The 19021-nt window shown below is 38.8% G+C and overlaps 1 protein-coding gene across 2 annotated transcripts in view; it reads right to left on the reverse strand.

The window, feature by feature from the left end:
* LOC149140454 (EH domain-containing protein 1-like) overlaps positions 1 to 15295 on the reverse strand; it is a 58239-nt gene extending 42944 nt beyond the window's left edge. The window contains exons 1-2 of one of the 2 annotated variants that reach the window (XM_089447107.1): positions 14916 to 15295; positions 12429 to 12508 (exon numbers count right to left, since the gene is read on the reverse strand). In XM_089447107.1, the coding sequence (XP_089303233.1) occupies positions 12429 to 12508; positions 14916 to 15000 (165 nt within the window). In that variant the 5' untranslated portion in view covers positions 15001 to 15295. The remainder of the gene's footprint in view (positions 1 to 12428; positions 12509 to 14915) is intronic. The other variant, XM_089447108.1, reaches the window with a different exon arrangement.
* Between the last annotated feature and the right edge of the window lie 3726 nt (positions 15296 to 19021).

The raw sequence follows: 19021 nt of genomic DNA on the forward strand, positions 1-19021 counted from the left end.
GACTACTTGGCTTTGATGATGTTATTAGTGGAAGGACCACTTTGATGCCATGCAAGTCATTAAATTTTAAAACTTCAAATTTTTTAAATTCACTTATGTTTTATTTGAAAGTTTAATTATGTTTTCTTTATTTTCTATTTTTCATTTTAATGAAATGTAATTTAGTTCGCTTTCTTTCTTATTTGTTGTAGATGTTTGGTGGTGAAACTATGGTGCAAGGGCACCAAATTTACAAAAAATTGCCATCAAAATCCTCAATCAAACCTATAGCACTTTGAGATGTGAGCGCAATTGGAGTGTATTTGAAAAATACACTCAAAGAAATGCAACAAGTTAGAACTTCGAACTTGAACAAAGCAATTACATTTATTGTAATTTATGACCCTCTAATATACTATGACCCTCAAGACTCATTATATTTTTTATGACCCTCTTACAGGTTGGAGTTCTCATGTCTCAATGACTTGGTGTATGTCCATTACAACCTCCAACTATGGATGAGGCAAATCAACAAAACACCAGATGTGGATGCCATTTCCTTAGACAATATTAATCTATTGTCTAAGTGGAGGATGGAGTCTAAGCAACCTATCATCGAGGAGGCACTTGGATGGTTAGAGAAGGGACAAGTAGAACAACAAGAGGAGCAAGAGGAGGAGGAGGAGAGGGAGGAAGAAGAGGAGGAGCAGCAGGAGGAGTTGGAGGATGAGTGAGAGGAGATTGTGGCAATATCAGCACCACCTTTTAGAGAACTAGTGAGCCTATTTTTACACCCACCAGTCACCATTAGACACTTGTTGTAATGCTAGGGCCTTAAACTATTAGGGGTAAGCCTAGCAAACAGCCCGTGATCTTTTCTTGTAAAAGGAGAAGAGGGCATTAACTAGTTGCTAGTATTGTTTTTGTTGTCATTGTACATCTAGCTCATTATGATGAGATACATTTATATGTCATGTCATTTTGTATTGGTTCTCTATTTTTGAGAACTTGATGTTAATTTTCCACAAAATTATGTAATTGCTTAGTTGAATCATCTGAAACTACAGCAACTAAAAACTGAAACCAAAATTTCTTTCACCAAGACAAAATTTCTTAACACTTGTAAGGAGCGAAATAATCACAAAGATAAAAACACAATCACATAATTTACACAATATTTTTTCTTGGGAAAACCCTCTTCTTTGTTGTAGTATTTTTATTGATAGAGTTTGAGCAATCTAATCTCTTACAAGGCAAACTATGACCCTGAGAACACACTTGTCCTCTCATTGTACTAGCTAGGCACATTGTGCAAACACTCAACCCCTACTACTTCCTTACATTGAGATAGCCCTATTTCCTTGCACACAAGTCTCCCTATTTCCTAGCGCACAAATTGCCACAAAAAAGTCTACAATCTACATATTGCCTCCTCCAAGATACGCTACCACAACAGAGATCTCTCTCACACGCAAACTCGTGCAAACAATAATTACTACAAATGTGCCTTCATCCTCCTTTTATTGATTCTATCCACGCTAAATCTAGCACATACAAATTTAGAACAGCAATTGTGATTGACTAGTTAATTGAGTTTAATTGTTTCTCTAACTTGTCCTTGCCTCAATCAAAAAATGATGCTGCCAACTCATCCTCTTCTAAATTCAAACCGCCAATTGATCTTGTAGTTAAGTGAGGAAGGCTCCACGTGATTAAAGCTCCATCACAACACATGAACTTGCCATCTCCATGCACTCCATGGTCAAAGTAAGACAAATCGCAGTCTTCCTAGCTAAGGCATGAGCCAAAGAAGACCTTCTTTTGCTACCATTTTCAACACTCCCTCTTAGCAAGGAAGGGATTTTGTCAACTCCCAACTTGTCTCTAAAATAAACAAAATGCTTCTTGACAATGCTTGGTCAAGATATTTGTTGTTTGCTCCTTTGTTGGAATGTACAGTAGCTTCACTATCCATTTCTGCACACAATCTCCGAGATGATGATACCTGATCTTGAAATGCTTGGAGCAATCATGAAACATTGGGTTCTCAAAGAGCTTAATGCAACTCTGGTTATCACAGTGTATCACAATCGGCTCCATCCCCTGTATGAAAAGTCCCACAAGCAACTTCCTCATCCAAATAGCCTCACATGTTGCCAAACTGACAGCCATGTACTTGGCCTCTACTAAACTAAGTGCAACTAATCTTTGTTCACTGTTGCACCAAGAAACATTTGCTAACCCAATGTTGAAGATGCCACCTGAAGTACTCTTCCAATCTGTGGAGCTCCCTGCCCAATCTACATCTGTCAAGCCCTCAAGACTCACTCCATCAACACATCTGTATTGTAATCCATAATTCAGTGTGCCTCTGAGATATCTCAAAACATGCTTTGTAGCAACCCAGTGAACTTTGGTTGGCTCCATCATGAATTGACTCATTGGTTCACCGCAAAATAAATATTAGGTCGTGTGTTGACCAAATACATCAACGACCTGATGAGTTGCATGTATACTATAGTATCTACTGGCTCTGCTCTGTTAACATCCACCTTCCTCCAATTTGTGAGTAGAGGCGTGGCCATGGGCTTACAATCCTGCATATGGAATCTCTGGAGAATCTTTAGAGTGTACTTCCCCTGTCCCACGAAGATCTCACCATCACCCTGCCAAAACTCCAATCCAATGAAATAGTGAATAACCCCATATCCTTCATCTCAAACTCCCTTGCAAGTTCCTCCTTGTAATCCTAGGTCAAGCTATCTGCTCCAGTCAATATAAGGTCATCAACATAGAGCACTAAAATGAGAAAAAGCCCTCAAACCATGATGTAGTACAAGTTTGTATCCATCTCACTCTAAGTGAAACCCAATCCTCAAAGGTAACTATCAATACGAGTGTACCATGCTCTCGAACTCTGCTTGATCCCATAAAGAGCTCTCTTTAGCCTGCACACATGTGTGTCTCTATTGAACTACTTAAACCCCTTTGACTACTCCATATAAATCTCCTCCTCAACAACTTTGTTGAGGAATTTTGTCTTCATGTCCATCTAGTGGATCTTCCACCCCATCTATGCTACAAGAGCCAAAATAGTCCTAATGGATGAATATCGTGCTACTGGGGCAAAGGTCTCATCATAGTCTATGCCCTCAATCTGTGAGAAGCCCTTAGCCACAAATCTGGCGTTGTACTTCACACTCCCACATACTCCATGCTTCACCTTGTACACCCAACGTAAGCCTACTACTAATGTGCCCTTTAGTTGTGGCACAATCTCCCAGACATCATTCTTCATGGAGGAATACTCCACCACAACATCTTGCCAAACCTGTTGAGAAGCTACCTCTTTATAACAAGAAGGCTAAGTGACCATCAACCCTATCATCAGTGCCATATACCCTGTGTACCTTTGTGGCTGCTTGCTCTGCCTAAACATCGTGTTAGGAGCCTCAACATGCCCCTCGGCCTCTTGAATCACCCTATCAGCCCACTTAGCTCTCTTCCTCCCCGTATTGAGAATTTCTAACTGTGTAGCTACCTGCTCTCGTCTTGGTCTCTCCCCCTCATCATCCTGTTGGTCATCTTGCTATGCAACCCTCTTTCCACCAAGCTGGGACTCAATCTATGATCTTGGTTGTGGCTCCTGCTTAGGAGTAAGTAGCTCCTCCTCAAGTACTCCAACCTGGTCTCGCTCTAAGGATTTCCTTAGGGCCATGTCCTCCTAGAACCTCACAACCCACTTGATCATTGTCTTTTGAGTCTTGGTAGATACACCTTGTATGCCTAAGTTGTCTCACTGTATCCCACAAAAATTCCCTTTTCCGATGCAAGCTCCAACTTCTTCCTGCAATCTTTGGACACATGGTAATAAACTTTTGTGCCAAAGATACATAAGGGTGAAACATCAAGCTTCTTACCAATGAAAGCCTCCTCCCGTGTAAATTGTCCAAGCACCCTGTGTGGACTCCTGTTCTGCAAAAATATTGCAGTGTTGCATGCCTCTAACCACAAGAACATAGGCAATCCTTGATCATCCAGCATGGCCTTGGCCACTCCAACAATATTGTGATTCTTTCTCTCAACCACTCCATTTTGTTAACGGTTATGTGTTGTTATGAGCTCTTTCTTAATGCCCTCCTTTGCACACATATCCTTGAAGGCATTGGAAACATATTCTCTGCCATTGTCACTCCTTAATGCTTTGATCTTCTTCCTTGTCTGGTTTTCTACCAAGGCCTTATACTCCATGAACTTGGAGAAGACATCATCCTTCTTCTTCATAAAGAATATCCAAGTTTTACAAGAATAATCATCTATGAAAGTGACATAATACATTTGTCCCATAAGAGATGTGAAAGAGAATGGCCCACATACATTTAAATGCACCAGCTCCAAAATCCCTTTGGCTCTGCCATCTTGGCCCTAAAAAGAAGCCTTGGCATACTTGCCAAGTGTGCACCCCTTGCACACATCATGCTAATAATCTTGTGGTTATCTGTTGAAGAATCTTCAACACCCCATGATGTAAGTGTCACATGCGCCTGCGCCAAAGTTCTCCATCATCTCTACTCTGCTCACCACCTACCTTGTTGCTCAAGGTTACTGGAACATAAAGGAGATCATTGAGATGGAGAGGGCTCCCAAACTCACTCTCAAAGTTGACAATACCAACTCCTGTAGATGCGTACTTGCCATTATCTCCTAGCTCGACCTGAAACTGCATGTCCTCCTTCAACTGAATGAAATACTACCTATTCTCAGTTATGTGACAGGATGCTCCGGAATCAATATATCACGTGTTGCTCCCTACTAAGCTTCCCATGCAAGCTATCAATGAAAAATCTTTCTCAAACTGAGAAGCAAACTCATCTACCTTAGTTGATGCAATTGCATGATCCTTGTTGGATCTCTTCTTCCAATTAGGACACTTAGTAGCATAATGCCCAAACTTGTGGCAATGGAAGCACTTGATCATGCTCAAATCCTTCTTTTCACCCATTTGACTACACTCAGCCCTCCCTTTGCCTTTCTTTCCCTTGGCTTTGCTTGTCAGGGCAAAGTTCTCCTCGTCCTTTGTCTTTGTTGATCTACCATCTCTAGACCCTCTCTGGATTTCTTCTTGAATGCAATCACTCCATAACCTTTCCCAACTAGAAAAAAATTCTTTGCCATTGACTACGTCCTGGAAGCTATATCATGATTTATGAAGTCTTAGTAATGCAAGACTCACAAGGTCATTGTCTAGTACAGGCACACACCTGCTCCACCTAGCTCCTTTCGAACCTAAGTGAACTTTGAAAGATATATGATGATGGGCTCTCCTTTGCTCATCATGATACTCCTTAGCTTCTCCTTAAGATCAAGCTTCCTAGCATCACTGGAACCCTGATACAGATCTAAGATAGCTTTGAACATCTCATATGTAGTCTTTTTCACATGGAGATGAGAGATAATATGATCTTTGATCCCCTTTAGAATAATCCTCTTTGCCTTGATATCATTCTTAGCATGTTGGACCTATTACCACTCAAACCAGCAAGGAACCTAAAGGGGTTCCTAAGAGGGCAACTGCTAGGTTAAGGGCAACTGTGGAGGCTTAGCCCACTGTCACCACAGCTAAGTCTCCCTGCTCTTTACGAACTTTCACCGATGGGAGGAGTCTCAGTAGTGTAGGGATTCACTTGTAAAGTATATGTCAATGGATAGGTGAGAAGTGACCTTGAAAACCCTTTCCCAAGGATGGAGTGAAGAATCGAGCTTACTTGCTCTTTAAGCAAGGGACTTGGTCCACCAGGGATAAGGGGTGAGGATTGGAGGGTTGAGGGAGAAAGGATAAGCTTATGGACAAGTTTCTCAATCCCTATAATCCTTGGGAAACTTGGATTCCTAAAGGGTCCTTGACAAATAGTCTTCATTGAGAAGTGGGACAACACAGGGCCAAGTCGACCCAGCCCAAGTTCGAGGATGGAATGTAGCAACCAATGATGTTCCTATCTTGGACAAGGTGAGGGGAAAGGATCAAACAAAAATAATTTCTTCAAAAGGTTAAATCGATCCTACTAGTGTATGACCTTGGGGATGCCTAGGCAAAATTCGGTCCTAGAACTAGGGCTTGAGATTCCCAAAGATTCCACTGTCAGAATGGCCTCAAATTTGAAGGGCAAGGAGGGTACCCACCAACACAGTAGCCTAGAGAAGATCGAAATTTTTCCTTGGGCCAATCATCAAGAAATTGATGGCCTAAGTGACCCACTAGGGCTAGACTCAAGAAAAAGGGGAAAAATGGTTAAAAGAATGTTAATATGATCACCCTTTTTATGGAACCAGTGCCTAATTCACTTGGGGATATGGAGTCAAGGATGGTAATAAGTAAGAACTTGGATTCTTGATCAAGGAGGCCCAAAAAGTCAACTTCATCCAATGTAGATAATAAGAAAAGAAAAGCGACTTTCAAGCATTTATACTTTAAAGCAAATGACACAAGCTTCTTGAGATAAATAAGGACATCTCATTCATATAACATTGGCCCATACATTTAATAACTAAAACATTGCTCAATTCCACATTACAATAATGTGGCAACTAGCCCTAATTTTAACAGTATGCAACAACAAGAATAACAACGATAAATAGCACTTACAACATTATAAAGTATATCCAACCAGCAATTCATTTGCATGACAAAGCTCCAAGATAAGAGAAATAGCCCAAATCCATACATCAAAATTCATCCATCTCCAAAATATCCTCCAAGGAAAAAGTGCAAAAAATCTCTATGATTAGAGAGATCCCAAGTCAAGTGATGATACAAATGAATGTATCTAACATCAATATATAGCCTCCTAAGGAATTTGAATTAACCTATGGGCCCCTAATGATAAAATAATGTGCAAATAATAACCCCTAATGGTGACAAGCCCACCATACTAGCTCATTGTGTAAAAACAAGCCTCGTTGGCAGCCAAATAATGATGTATGCATGTTGTAGGGCCCTCCAAAGGCTCAATAACATCCTAAAGTGCCATATTGAGGAATAAATTCCTCGGAATATGATGGACAAGGTGGTGGCCCCTTATTCTCCAAGTAGTAGACCTGTGGTGCTCTCAATGGATCTTAGGGCACATCAATGACCCCATGGGTCTCCATATGAATCAACAGATGTCTGTAGATCCTCTGCAATGGTCCAAGAGGTGGAATGAATGTTGTTATGATATCGTACAACTGTTGGGACACCTGCCAAGAGTGTGGGGATACTGTGGGAGCCTGGTGGGCATTGTGTACCAATCATGTTACCATCATCCCAAAAGTGGATCGCTAGTAGTTTTTGAACATCCATGAAGATCTATGGAGTGTTGTCTTGTTGCCATGGAGGCCCATGGCTCTCTATGCACACCCTACATGTGCCAATGTGGACCTCTGGGGTCAGGATCCCATATAGGGAAGCCAAACCCAAATGGAAACCACTTGCAATCCTGCATAAGATCCAATGTGTCCCCTAGGCTTCCAATACAATCAATCATTAGAATAATCGGATAAAGGATCTTACAAACCATGGATAACAAAGTGGGCACTTCATAATGGCATGCCCTTCCTTAGTGGTCTTTAGCATGTGCTAGTGTCTCCAAACTCCAAAGGGGGTTAGCCAAGTACCTTATTAGGTGGTTTCAGCCCTTAGAGGGGATAGTATGCCCAAGGTACACCTTTCCAATGGGGGTGGCAAGTGACAAATAGGTGAGATGGAATAAGGAATGAGAGGGGCAGCCCTGGGCCACATAATGGGGCATAGGGGTAGCTAGATAAGGGGAAGCCCACACCTACGTATATAATGTATAGGAGGGAGTAGTCGTGGTACATGAGGTGCCCCAGCCTTGATTTTTCCACCCTTCTTCATATACCTTTTGCCTTTTATGAATTTTTTTTAATTAACTGCTTAGGGCTCAAAGGACAAGAACATGATGTGTATAATGTAACAGTGATTACCCCTTTTGAGGTAGGGCAATTCATTACCCTCTAGGGGTTGGGAGAATCACGGGTTCCTGAATGATAGAGGAGGCCCATCTAAGACCTATGGAACCAGGGTGATGGTCATGGATGGGGTAGAACTCATGTGTCGGCTTTTGCCCACATGCTAATTATTTTTGTCTCAGCATCTTTTGCATTTTGTGGTACAATTTCCTGTTAAATGTGGCTAATTATGCTTTTTCTTCTTTTCTTTTGATTGCTTCAACCTTCGGGGCATCATTTTAGGCCTGAACCAAGGTGGGGGCTAGGGGATAGGGAGGCTAGCCATGTGTGGACCCAAAGTGGGAATGTGGACCCAAGTGGGAGAAAAGATGAATGGGGGTATAGTGAGTGGAAAGGGAATAATATGTGCGCATAAAGGAGCAGGACCATGCACCCAAAGTCAAGGTTTCCAAAGTATTACCACCCTAGAACCAAACGGTCAATAAAGGAGATCCCACATGACTAAGATCCATGGGTAACAACCAAAAGAGATCAAGGGGACAGGAACACAAACTAAGCCCACTCTTTCCGCCAAATACCCCCATCAATCCAAACCCAGAAGTATCCATGATAAGTAAACCCAATACTCAATTACCAAATGACAAGACATACCTTAGATTCAAGAGGCTCACCTTCAAACATACAATCAGTACAGGTGGGTGAGGGACCACATGGCTGGCTCAGGTGGCAGAGAAATGGCACAACGAGCTAGTAGGAGGCATCAAGGGGCTGCTAGTTGCCGACTAAGGCTCACCATGGAGAAAAATTTCTCCTGGGGATATAACCCACAAAGTGGTGGGTAACAGGGCCAATTGTTGGCGATCTTGAGGTGGCGTTATAACTTGCTTGATAAACTCTCCCACCACATTATCTTCCAACATTATTATGATCCTCTCCTTCCATGAGAGGAAGTTAGAGACTCCCTCTAAACAATGGTTTGATATTAGTCCTTGGAATGCCATCCTCCTTGTCCAAAGAACTACTCTTCAAAATTGTTCTTTATGGGCTAGTCTTTATGTTGATCTCTGCTCTAATACCATGTTAATTTTCCATGAAATTTTATAACTGCTTAGATAAATAATCTGAAACTAAGGCAACTACAAACTGAAACCAATATTTCTTTCACCAAGACACGGAGTTTCTTAACGCTTATACGCAACAAAATAATCGCAAAGACAAAAACACGATCACACAATCTACAATATTTTTTCGTAGGAAACCCAACTAGGAAAACCCTCTTCTTTGTTGTAATATTTTTGTTGACAAAGTTTGAGCAATTTGATCTCTTACACAGAAAATTGTGACCCTAAGAACACACTTGTCCTCCCCTTGTACTAGTTGGACACACCCTGCAAACACTCGACGCCTGCTCCTACTTCCTTGTGTTGAGACAGTCCTATTTCCTTGCGCATAGGTCTCCTTATTCCCTAGCATAGAGGCTCTTATTCTATAGGGCTCGACTCCTATTTCCTAGCACATAAATTGCCACAAGAAAGTCTCTCTACAATATGTGTATTGGCTCCTCCAAGATACATTGCCACAACAAAGATCTCTCGCACACAAAAACTCGTGCAAACAGTAATGATTACAATTATGCCTTCGCCTTCCTTTTATTGATTCTATCCACACTAAATCTAGCAAATACAAATTTAGAACAGTTGTGATTGACTACTTAACTTTGTTTAAATGTTTCTCTAACTTGTCCTTGCCTCAATCAAAAGTTGAAGCTACCAACTTGTCCTCTTCTAAATTTGAACTACCACTCAATCTTGTAGTTAACTAGGGAAGGCTCCACGTGACTAAACCTCTATCATTATGCATGAACTTGACATCTCCATGAATCACTCCATGGTCAAAGGAAGAAAAATCGTGGTCTTCCTAGCTAAGGCACGAGCCAGAGAAGACCTTCCTTCACTACCATTTTCAATATTTGACAACTACCAAATTTCAAGATTCAGTATCGACTATGATGGATCATTTTTTATTTGACATCCATATATATATGTAGGGAACCCATTCTAGCAATTCCTACATTCCCAAGAGCTTTGGAACGAGAGTGAAACGGCAACAAGAGAAAGGGCACGTTTCTAGCACATGGAAGACCCCGATCAAGGAACGTGGGAGCGGTGTTTTAAGCATTTGCAACTGTGGGAACGACCACGAGCCTATTGATCTAGTCAATATGTAGAATTCCTTTTTGTCGTATACGTTGGATGATATGAGGCATGGGAATAGACCGCTAGATACATGCGCTTGAAACTTGAAAAGAAACTCGCCATTGTTGCTTCCAAGATTCAAACTTCAACCTCGTTTTACCAATGTATGGATGCAATGGTTTAAGAGGACCGTGTATTGGTGAAGATAAGATCCTTCTATTTTGTTTTGGACTTTAAAGTCATCGAAGGGAATACAACAAAGGGGTGGATGGGAAATTTTACTGTAAAAGAGGAATGGTGGCTCAGAGTCCAAGTGTTGCATGAATGCTCCATTTAATTTGCCCTCTATTATGCCTACATATTGCATCGGAAAGCTCAACTACCCACCTGCTGGGTATTACAAGAATGTGATAGTTCAATATTTAATGTGATAGTTCTACTACGAGGATGGGAAGGTGGTAAAGCAAACTCTAAGCCCAAAAGATCATCCTTGTTCTTTATCATATTTTAATCTTTGCAGACATCCAAACCTTGTGATGATGTGCTCCAAAACGACTCTCCTATTAAAACGTAGTTTTTAACATCCTCATATTTGTCTTCGCGCAAACAATATATAATTGTGCTATTAAAATTGAGAATGAAGCAACAGTGAGCTTATTAATCTAGTTTACCGTTTTACTATTTCCATAAAATTCAAGTAATAAATAGTAGACAAAAGTGTCGTGTGGGAGGGATGAAGGAGCAAAAAATAAATTTGAAGTGATATTTAGGGCATATGCATATTTATATTAAAGGCCTATTTGGTCTCTTTAACTCCAATAACCCATATTAAATTGGTTTCTTAAATCTTTATAAATTGATTTTAAAATATTTATATAGTAGAAAATTATTTTTTTATTATTGAAATTATTTTATATCTAATATAAAATTTAAAAAATTTGTTTTATCAATCTTAATTTTGTTTTATCAATCTTTTTCTAGGAAATGTTGTGTGACATATATAAAATGTCCAAAGGTGTATTCTATAACTTAATGTAAGGAAGATTTGTAATTCTTTTTATGTTCAATTTGAAGTTGACATGTATCATTTTTATAATAAAAATTAAATGTTTATTAAATAAAAAACAATGCCTACTATAGTTAAAAAACAAAAATAAGTTCACATGTTTGGTTAGTTTCAATTAAAGGCATTATAAAACATGTTTCATTGAATCTTGAATGTTGTTCTAATCTGGTTTTGATTATTGAAAAGATATTATTAATATTTTTAATATTATTATATTAAAAGTTTGAAAAATATAAGAATTTTAAATTATATAATTATTTTTTTTTATATTTTTTAATTTTTACTATATAATATTGTCACCTCCCAATTAATTGTTTCCTGTAAATTTTGGGGAAACTTCTAGCTGTTCCCAACACCCATACCCAAGTTCGCAACATTCCTCCGTTCCAGAAATTCGTGCAACATATATATGTGTTGTGTGTGTGTGTGTTTGTTAATTTTGGAAAAAAAAAAAATTCAACATTGGTTCAAACATCTTTCAGGGGCATGCCATGGACAGCCCATTTTGTAAAATCTTGTAATAGTGTGTATTAAAAAACAAGACAAGCCCCGAGGGTTAGCTCAATTGGTTGAGTTACAATTGCTAAAGCACCTCACCAATGGGAGGTCACAGGTCAATTCTCCTCAACACCCTCAGGGTTAGGCTCTGCTAATAAGTTGACGACATGTGATCCCTTCGGGTCGATCTTCCTAGATACTTGCTCCAACAAAAAAAAACAAAACACATCCAATTAGAGGCCCATGTCCATCTCTCACAATCTTAGGAATATGCAAACATGTATCTATACACATGACTTAGTCGTGTACCATATGAAACACTCATATTTCCATGTCCTACGTGTCATGTGACTTGGGATATATACTAAACATTACTCTTTAATTAGGAAAAGAAAACATATCGCAAATTAAATTCAAGACAATCTTCAGATAGCCAGTTCTGTTAAGTAAACAACTCTATATAACCTTCTTCTAACTTGAGTAAATTCTTCTCTTTTAGATAATAGTAACTGAACCTGATTAACTCTGTATAAAATTATAAATTGAGCCTTTCTTAAAGTTTCCCCAAGGCTTCTTACCATCTGTCATGTATTCATTGGATTTGCAAACTCATGGAACTGTCACTATGGAGCGGTTTATATTTTAACTTTTACTCAACTAAACGTAATTTTCAATATAGCTCAAATTAGTCCAGCTACACTCACTATGGAAAAAGCCCTTACCTGTTTGAGTTCAGGCCTTGACAACTGAGATAAGGAGAAGAATTTAACTGCATCGTTTCCAGTAATGCGGCCATCTCCATCTGCATAATTTTTATCACATGCCATCTATCACCATTAAATACATTTGGCATGTTAAAAATGTAGACATCATGGTAAATTTCATTGTACGGAATTAGATAAAGCGTCTTCCATAGTAAATTCAACTCTACACTGACAGAAATACAACAAATGATTCCTTACAAACCGCTAAAGTATTTTAGCTGCAATAAAATATCTCTGTGCAGAATGAGCGAAAAGAAAAGAAAAAACTTCCATATGTGGGTTGTTTGAAGTGGCATTAATTAATTAACGAACTTAGCCTTGCAAGTACTAAAGCCCTTAACAACTAAAATGCGAGCTCTGGAAATGAGAACATGAAAGAAATTTAACTGGATACCGCCAAAAGAGATCTGGATGAGCTGCAAGCAATGACAAAGGTAAAGCCCCTCGCTGTATCCCAGATGATTCGAGGATGACAACAGAGATGATAGACACCTTTTTGGGGTTTCGTTATATGGATACAAAGAATTGCTGAAGCAGATGCCATGACTATCAATCAATTTTCCATATGATATTTCCTAGTGTAAATAAAGATTGGACCAATATTCAAGCAGTTATAACAGCGAAAGCTATCAGTGTTTTTTTTAACCACATGGTGAATTGGTAACTGCCAGTCCTAATCTATGGGATACCCAGGATCAAACCTCGTAGCTGCCTCTATAACACCAAGAGCATAGCCAACCACCTGCAAGTCGGGTATACTAAGTTCCTATGATTTTAGCAAGAGCAGACTCACATGCCGCCAAGACGGGATTGGGGAATCTGCCCCTTTAGCTTCCACCACAGCAGGTCAGTGTACTCAATGAGATTTGAACTTCGGTCTGCCGGGGCTTCACCCAAGTGAGTTACCGTCAAACCACACATCACTGTACAGTGTTATTCGCATGGTGAGGCAGTGATAATCGGGTAATTTGGAAGGTGCTTTTGGCCTTGGGTTGGTTTGAGATTTCTTGATAACTACATTGTAACCCCTTATTTCATGCTGTAGGGCAATGGTTATTGGGTAACTTGGAAGGTATGCATTTGACTCCGGGCCAAATAGAGATTTCTTTATAACGACATGGAAAACCCTCGTTACGCCTCTCCATGATTAATTGCTGTTGTTAAACTCTCATTTAGCCTTGTCGTGATTAATTGCTATGGTTAAGCGTTGGCTATTGGGTAATTTTAAATTTATCAAGTACATGTTTTATACCCTTTTTGGGGGTCGGTTTTAGATTTCCTTACAAGCGCTTTGAAACCGCTTTGGCATGTTAAAAATGTATATATCATGGCAAATGTCATTATACAGCATTAGATAATGCATCCTCCATAGTAAAATTCAACTTTATACTGACAATAATACAACAACTGGTTCCTCACAAACCGCTAAAGTATGTGAAGTGCAATAAAATATCTCTATCCGAGATGAGCTAAGAAAGAAAAGAACTTTCATTTGTGGGCTGTTTTAAGTCGCATTAATTAATTAACGATATTAGGCGTGCAAGTAATAAAACCTTCAAACAACTGAATTGCAAGCTGTGGAAATGAGAAACATGAAAGAGAAATTTAACTAAATACCGTCAAAGGGGATCCGGAAGAGAGGCAAGCACAAACAAGTAATGACAAGGTAAAGCCTAGCCCTGTATCACAGGTGACTTGAGGATGACAATAGATATGATGGACACTTTTTTAAGAGTTTCGTATTATTGATATGAATAATTGCTGGAGCAGATGCCATTACTATCAGTCACTTTTCAATATGATGTTCTCTACTGTAAACAAAGATCGGATCAATATTTAAGCAACGATTTAAAGACCTGTGGAAGCAGAATAGCGTGTTTAGTGAGAATTATATAGTTCCAGCAGAGACCTTAATTCGCTGCCATTTTGACCCAAATGACGGCAGCGATCTTGTTCACGCTGATTTCAGCGAGAAAATCAGTTATTCAGAGATCATATATCACGGCTCTTATTCCTTTTCTCAGAAACAGTAGATATGAATATTATACGAGAAATGTGCAAGATGAATGGTTCTGTTTAATCTGTATTATATTTCAGGAATGGCCAGAAAAGGCATGGTGATGTATCACAGGTCATGTCCAGACTCGGTAAGGGGATTCACAACTAACCCAGTTTTGTATCATAATGTTATATTAATATAGATCAATACACTTTTAACCAAAATTAATTAAATAAACAGATAAGCAAAACCCTTGACAGCAACATATTCTATGGAAGTTGCATTTAAAAGAACATTTAGTTAGATGGAAAAATGAAACTAAAATAAGCATAAATCAACGAAATATTCAATAACACAGTCGATTTACAGAAACATTATTGCAACTGTTATGGAGCCCTTCACCTATGATATAAAAAAACAAAATGGAAAACTATGCAATTCCACACCTGCATCCACATACTCGAACCACCGTTGGTAAACCTTCTCATCATCCTTGAGGATGTCATTGGACTTCTTAGCTATTATTTCCATGGCTTTAAGCAAGCCTTCTAACAACAGAGCACGATACTACTCAATATGGGTACCGATGGATTCACCAACGGGTGCAAACTCTGAATTCAATTAGGGCTTGAGGAAAAATATACGCTTGAGAGTAAATATAAACCCCAAATCCTGTAAATTGCCGAGACCGCATTACTCGAAGGTGCGGAATATCTCATATTTCAAAAAATGTAATGGGCGGGATTTCCATCTCGGCGATCATTTCGGAGTGTCCCACTGACAGGTTGTAGTTTACCACAAAATGAAGTGGGACCAACTATGACAGTTCATATCACCTGGTTTTGTTAAAGGAGAGCTTGTGGACGATACCAATTATCAATATTCTTAGTTTTTCAAAAAAAAAAATTCACAGCTATCCTATTATTTATTATTTCGTTTTTAAAAACCATTCTTTTTTATAGATGTTTTCCATTCACTTGTGATTACCCTTTTTTATGTGGACTTATATCCTACTAGTTGTGGATTTATAAATATTATGGTTTTGGCTTAAGTCATCCCAATTCTTATCACACTTCCCATATTAAGAATATCTCTCCCTTCTAGGGTTGGAATTTCAAAATAGACTCACTCATTAAATTTAATGGTTTTCACACATTTATGGTATGTTTCCACAATTTCAACAAAGAACTTTGACGGTCTTGTAAAATTTCAAGTTATATTTGACGGGCAAATCACACCATGGCGGGCAATTTGCCCGTCAAATTCCATCCCTGCTCCCCTCCTTTTTTTAATGGGTCATATTTGGATATTAAAGTTGTTCTACCCAACTCTGGGTAAGGAGCATTATCTAGATTACTTTAATAACATTGAGGATAGAAATAGGGCTTTCCAAAAGGACCCATAATTGTTTTACTCGTTGGGGTTATATTTTCCAGATAGAGAGGTTTAGTCGGAATAAAGAGGATTTTACAGCAATGCCAGTCTAGATTAGACTATACTCACTCCCTTGAGAATTTTGGGACTAGAAATATTGGAAGGGATTGTAATTTCTTTGGGAATCTTTGTAGTGAATTCAGACGCTGCTAGGCAAGGAAAATACACTTCTTGCACTTGCATTTATATATACATGAATTTCTATAGTTGTTTCCGATATGCCAAAGTTACTAAAGTAATATGTAGAATCAAACCACCATATATCATTCAGATGTAGGAAATGTCATGAACCTGTCACCTATTCAAAGAATGTCTACTAAATGTGAACTAGCAACCCTCAAAGCCACTAATTGAAAGGAACCATTTGAGTGAGTCACAAACTGAAGAAGAACCATTCAGGGGGGGGATCTATGAAAAACGTAAGGATCAATAATAAATATTGTCTTATCAAATATAGATCCATATTCAGCTAACAATGAAGCAGAAAAGGAAGACGAAAAGAGGAACCTAGCCCAAAACCTAGAAGGTAAAAGAAGACCCAACCAAAAGAAGAAGGTTGCTTAATTAAAGCAAGAGCAGGGACTCTGAGAATGTGGAGATGATTCATGATTGGAAGGAACCATTAGAAGTAGAGGATGTAGAGGATATGGAATTAGATGAGCTCAAACTACAGTCTATTGCAATACCTTGGAAATATCATGATATGATATCAATTTTGGATAAGGAAGTATAGCTCATCTCCAAAGCATATATTAAATCATAGGAAATTCTCCATCAAATTCCTATAGGTAAGTCAAATCAAACCTCATGTTGTCTAATAGTTAAAAATTAACACTAAGCAAAACTCGAAATCTACAAACAAGGATTAAACAAGGGGAAGAAAATAGTAATAGATAATTAATTAAAGATTTAAAAGAAATGTTGATGAACTCTAGAAGGACTACCTTGGTGATAGAATCTTGTCAACCTATCCCCTAGTTATCAATGAAATTTCATGGAATATGAGAGGTATAAATGGAAAATCAAAGCATGGACTTCTTGTTAGGTCAAATGGGTAACTCTCGAACTGATCAATTCCATTAATGTGCAATTAGATTTATGCAATGAAGTGACCTTTCATGGTGGGTGGGGGGGAGGGGGGTTTCGAATACAATAACCTTTGTCGTTGCAACCCTCTTTTTCAATATTTTGCCATCCCTCTAGTTCACTAATGTTCTACTTATTGTTGCCACTTGCTTGCCTATCGTGGTTAGTCATTGTTGCCTCTTAGTGTGGCTCTCGTGGCTCGATTCTCAGGGTTTTGTTGGTGCCTTGCTTCCCTTCTGAAGTTAGCCTATAGTTCTTCGTTTGTTCTCATCCATTGGCATGTGTTTCCTGCAGTAGCGTTCATCATGTTGCGCTATCTAATTTTGAGAAGGGAGTTGGGTTGAGGTGACCCCCTTACTACTTCAGCGAATGATTTGTGCCTCTTTTTTCTACAAATGATGTCATGGATTTGGGAGTTGAGAGAGCAAGGTTAAAGTAGATCCCTTGCTGCTTTTGCCCCTATTTTGTGCCTCTCGTTTCTACTTTTGTGGATGTTTCTTTTTTGGGCCTTTATGGGCAGCTTATGCCCAGTTTTTGGGTGCCTATGGCTCTCTATCTAGCTATCATCTTTGTTACTCTAGTGCTCATTATGGAGGCGTCTTTGTCATTTCCATTATGTTTGTTGCAACATTTTTAGGCCTACTTTGTGGCTGCCACATGCTCTTTCTAGGGTTTTGGGCCCAGTTCTTTCTATTGCACTATCTTAGGGCTCTTTATTTCAGCTACCTAGGTGACTTGTGCCCAGGATTTTTGGCATTGGTAGGTAGTTAGCCATGGCTGTGTGTATTGTCAGCAGGTTAATGTTGTCATTCGAGGGTTTTGGCCATGTGTTATTTGTTGGTGTTTTCAGCTCATTTTTTTGTGCCATTTTTCTACTCCCTATTAGGTTATTTGCGGGCCTGCGTGTCCTGGTTTTTTCTTGGTCGGGCCTACATGGCCAAATATTTTTGAAAACTCTCTATTATGTGATCTGGGGCTTATTGATCCTAGGGTTTCATACCCTAAATATTATTTTTCATATGATTTCTCCTTGTACAAACATGTTTTCGCTTGTAAATGCATACACACATGGTGCGTCTACAAAATGTCATTTTTATTCCCTATTATCATAATAAAAATCACGTTTTTTGTGGAAAAAAAACTTCCAGTTGAGCCATGAAGACATTGTCTTTCAAATATCCATTTAGGAAAGCAGTCTTCACATCCACTTGATGAAATTTCCATCCTTTTTTACTTGTCAAGGAAAAGAGAGTCTGAATGGTGGCCCATTTTGTTGCGGGGGGGGAAGTCTCTTCATAATCAACAGCTTCTTTTTGCCATGATCCTTTCTTTGTGATTTTCAAGTGAGCCATCCAATTTGTACTTGTTCTTGTCGACCCACTTGTATCCAATTGGTTTGGTTCTGAATGGAGGGTCCACCAACTTCCACGTTCCATTCTTTATGAGAGCATCATCATACTCTTGCACTGCCTCTTTCCATTTGTCATGAAAAGCATCCCATTTAAAGAAAGTTGGTTTAGAATTAATACACAAATTCAATTTACAATCATTTGAAATATCCATATCATCTACATCAACTAAATCATAATTATCTACATCACTTGTCTAGTGGAACCTATAGTCCTGTGTTTCCAACCTCATCAAGATGAACACTTTCAAGTGTTTTGGTGAGCCATTTTGGGGGACCTTTCTAAGATGGTCCAAGTTGCTCCACTAATTAAGATGGGATTTGATCTGTAAATTGTCATGGATATTCCACTGGACAATTTGTCAAAATAAATCTACTAAAATATATTAGGAAATTTGAAACCTACATTGTGAGGGTTTATTTCTCCTTAGATTTCTTGATATGTTAATTCGTGTTTATTACACGTGCATACAAATTATAATTATGTAGAAAATAGATATCAATGAAATAAAACTCACAAACCACAAATTATCACAAGATATAACCTGGGAAACCCTTACAAGAGAAAACCCAACTAGAAGGTGAGGCTACTCTGCTCTCTTTCTTTGTATGAAAGTGGATGCA

The sequence above is a fragment of the Pinus tabuliformis genome, chromosome X, assembly GCF_031772625.1.
Source record: "Pinus tabuliformis cultivar Carrire ecotype Pingquan chromosome X, CPIR1, whole genome shotgun sequence".
NCBI lineage: Eukaryota > Viridiplantae > Streptophyta > Pinopsida > Pinales > Pinaceae > Pinus > Pinus tabuliformis.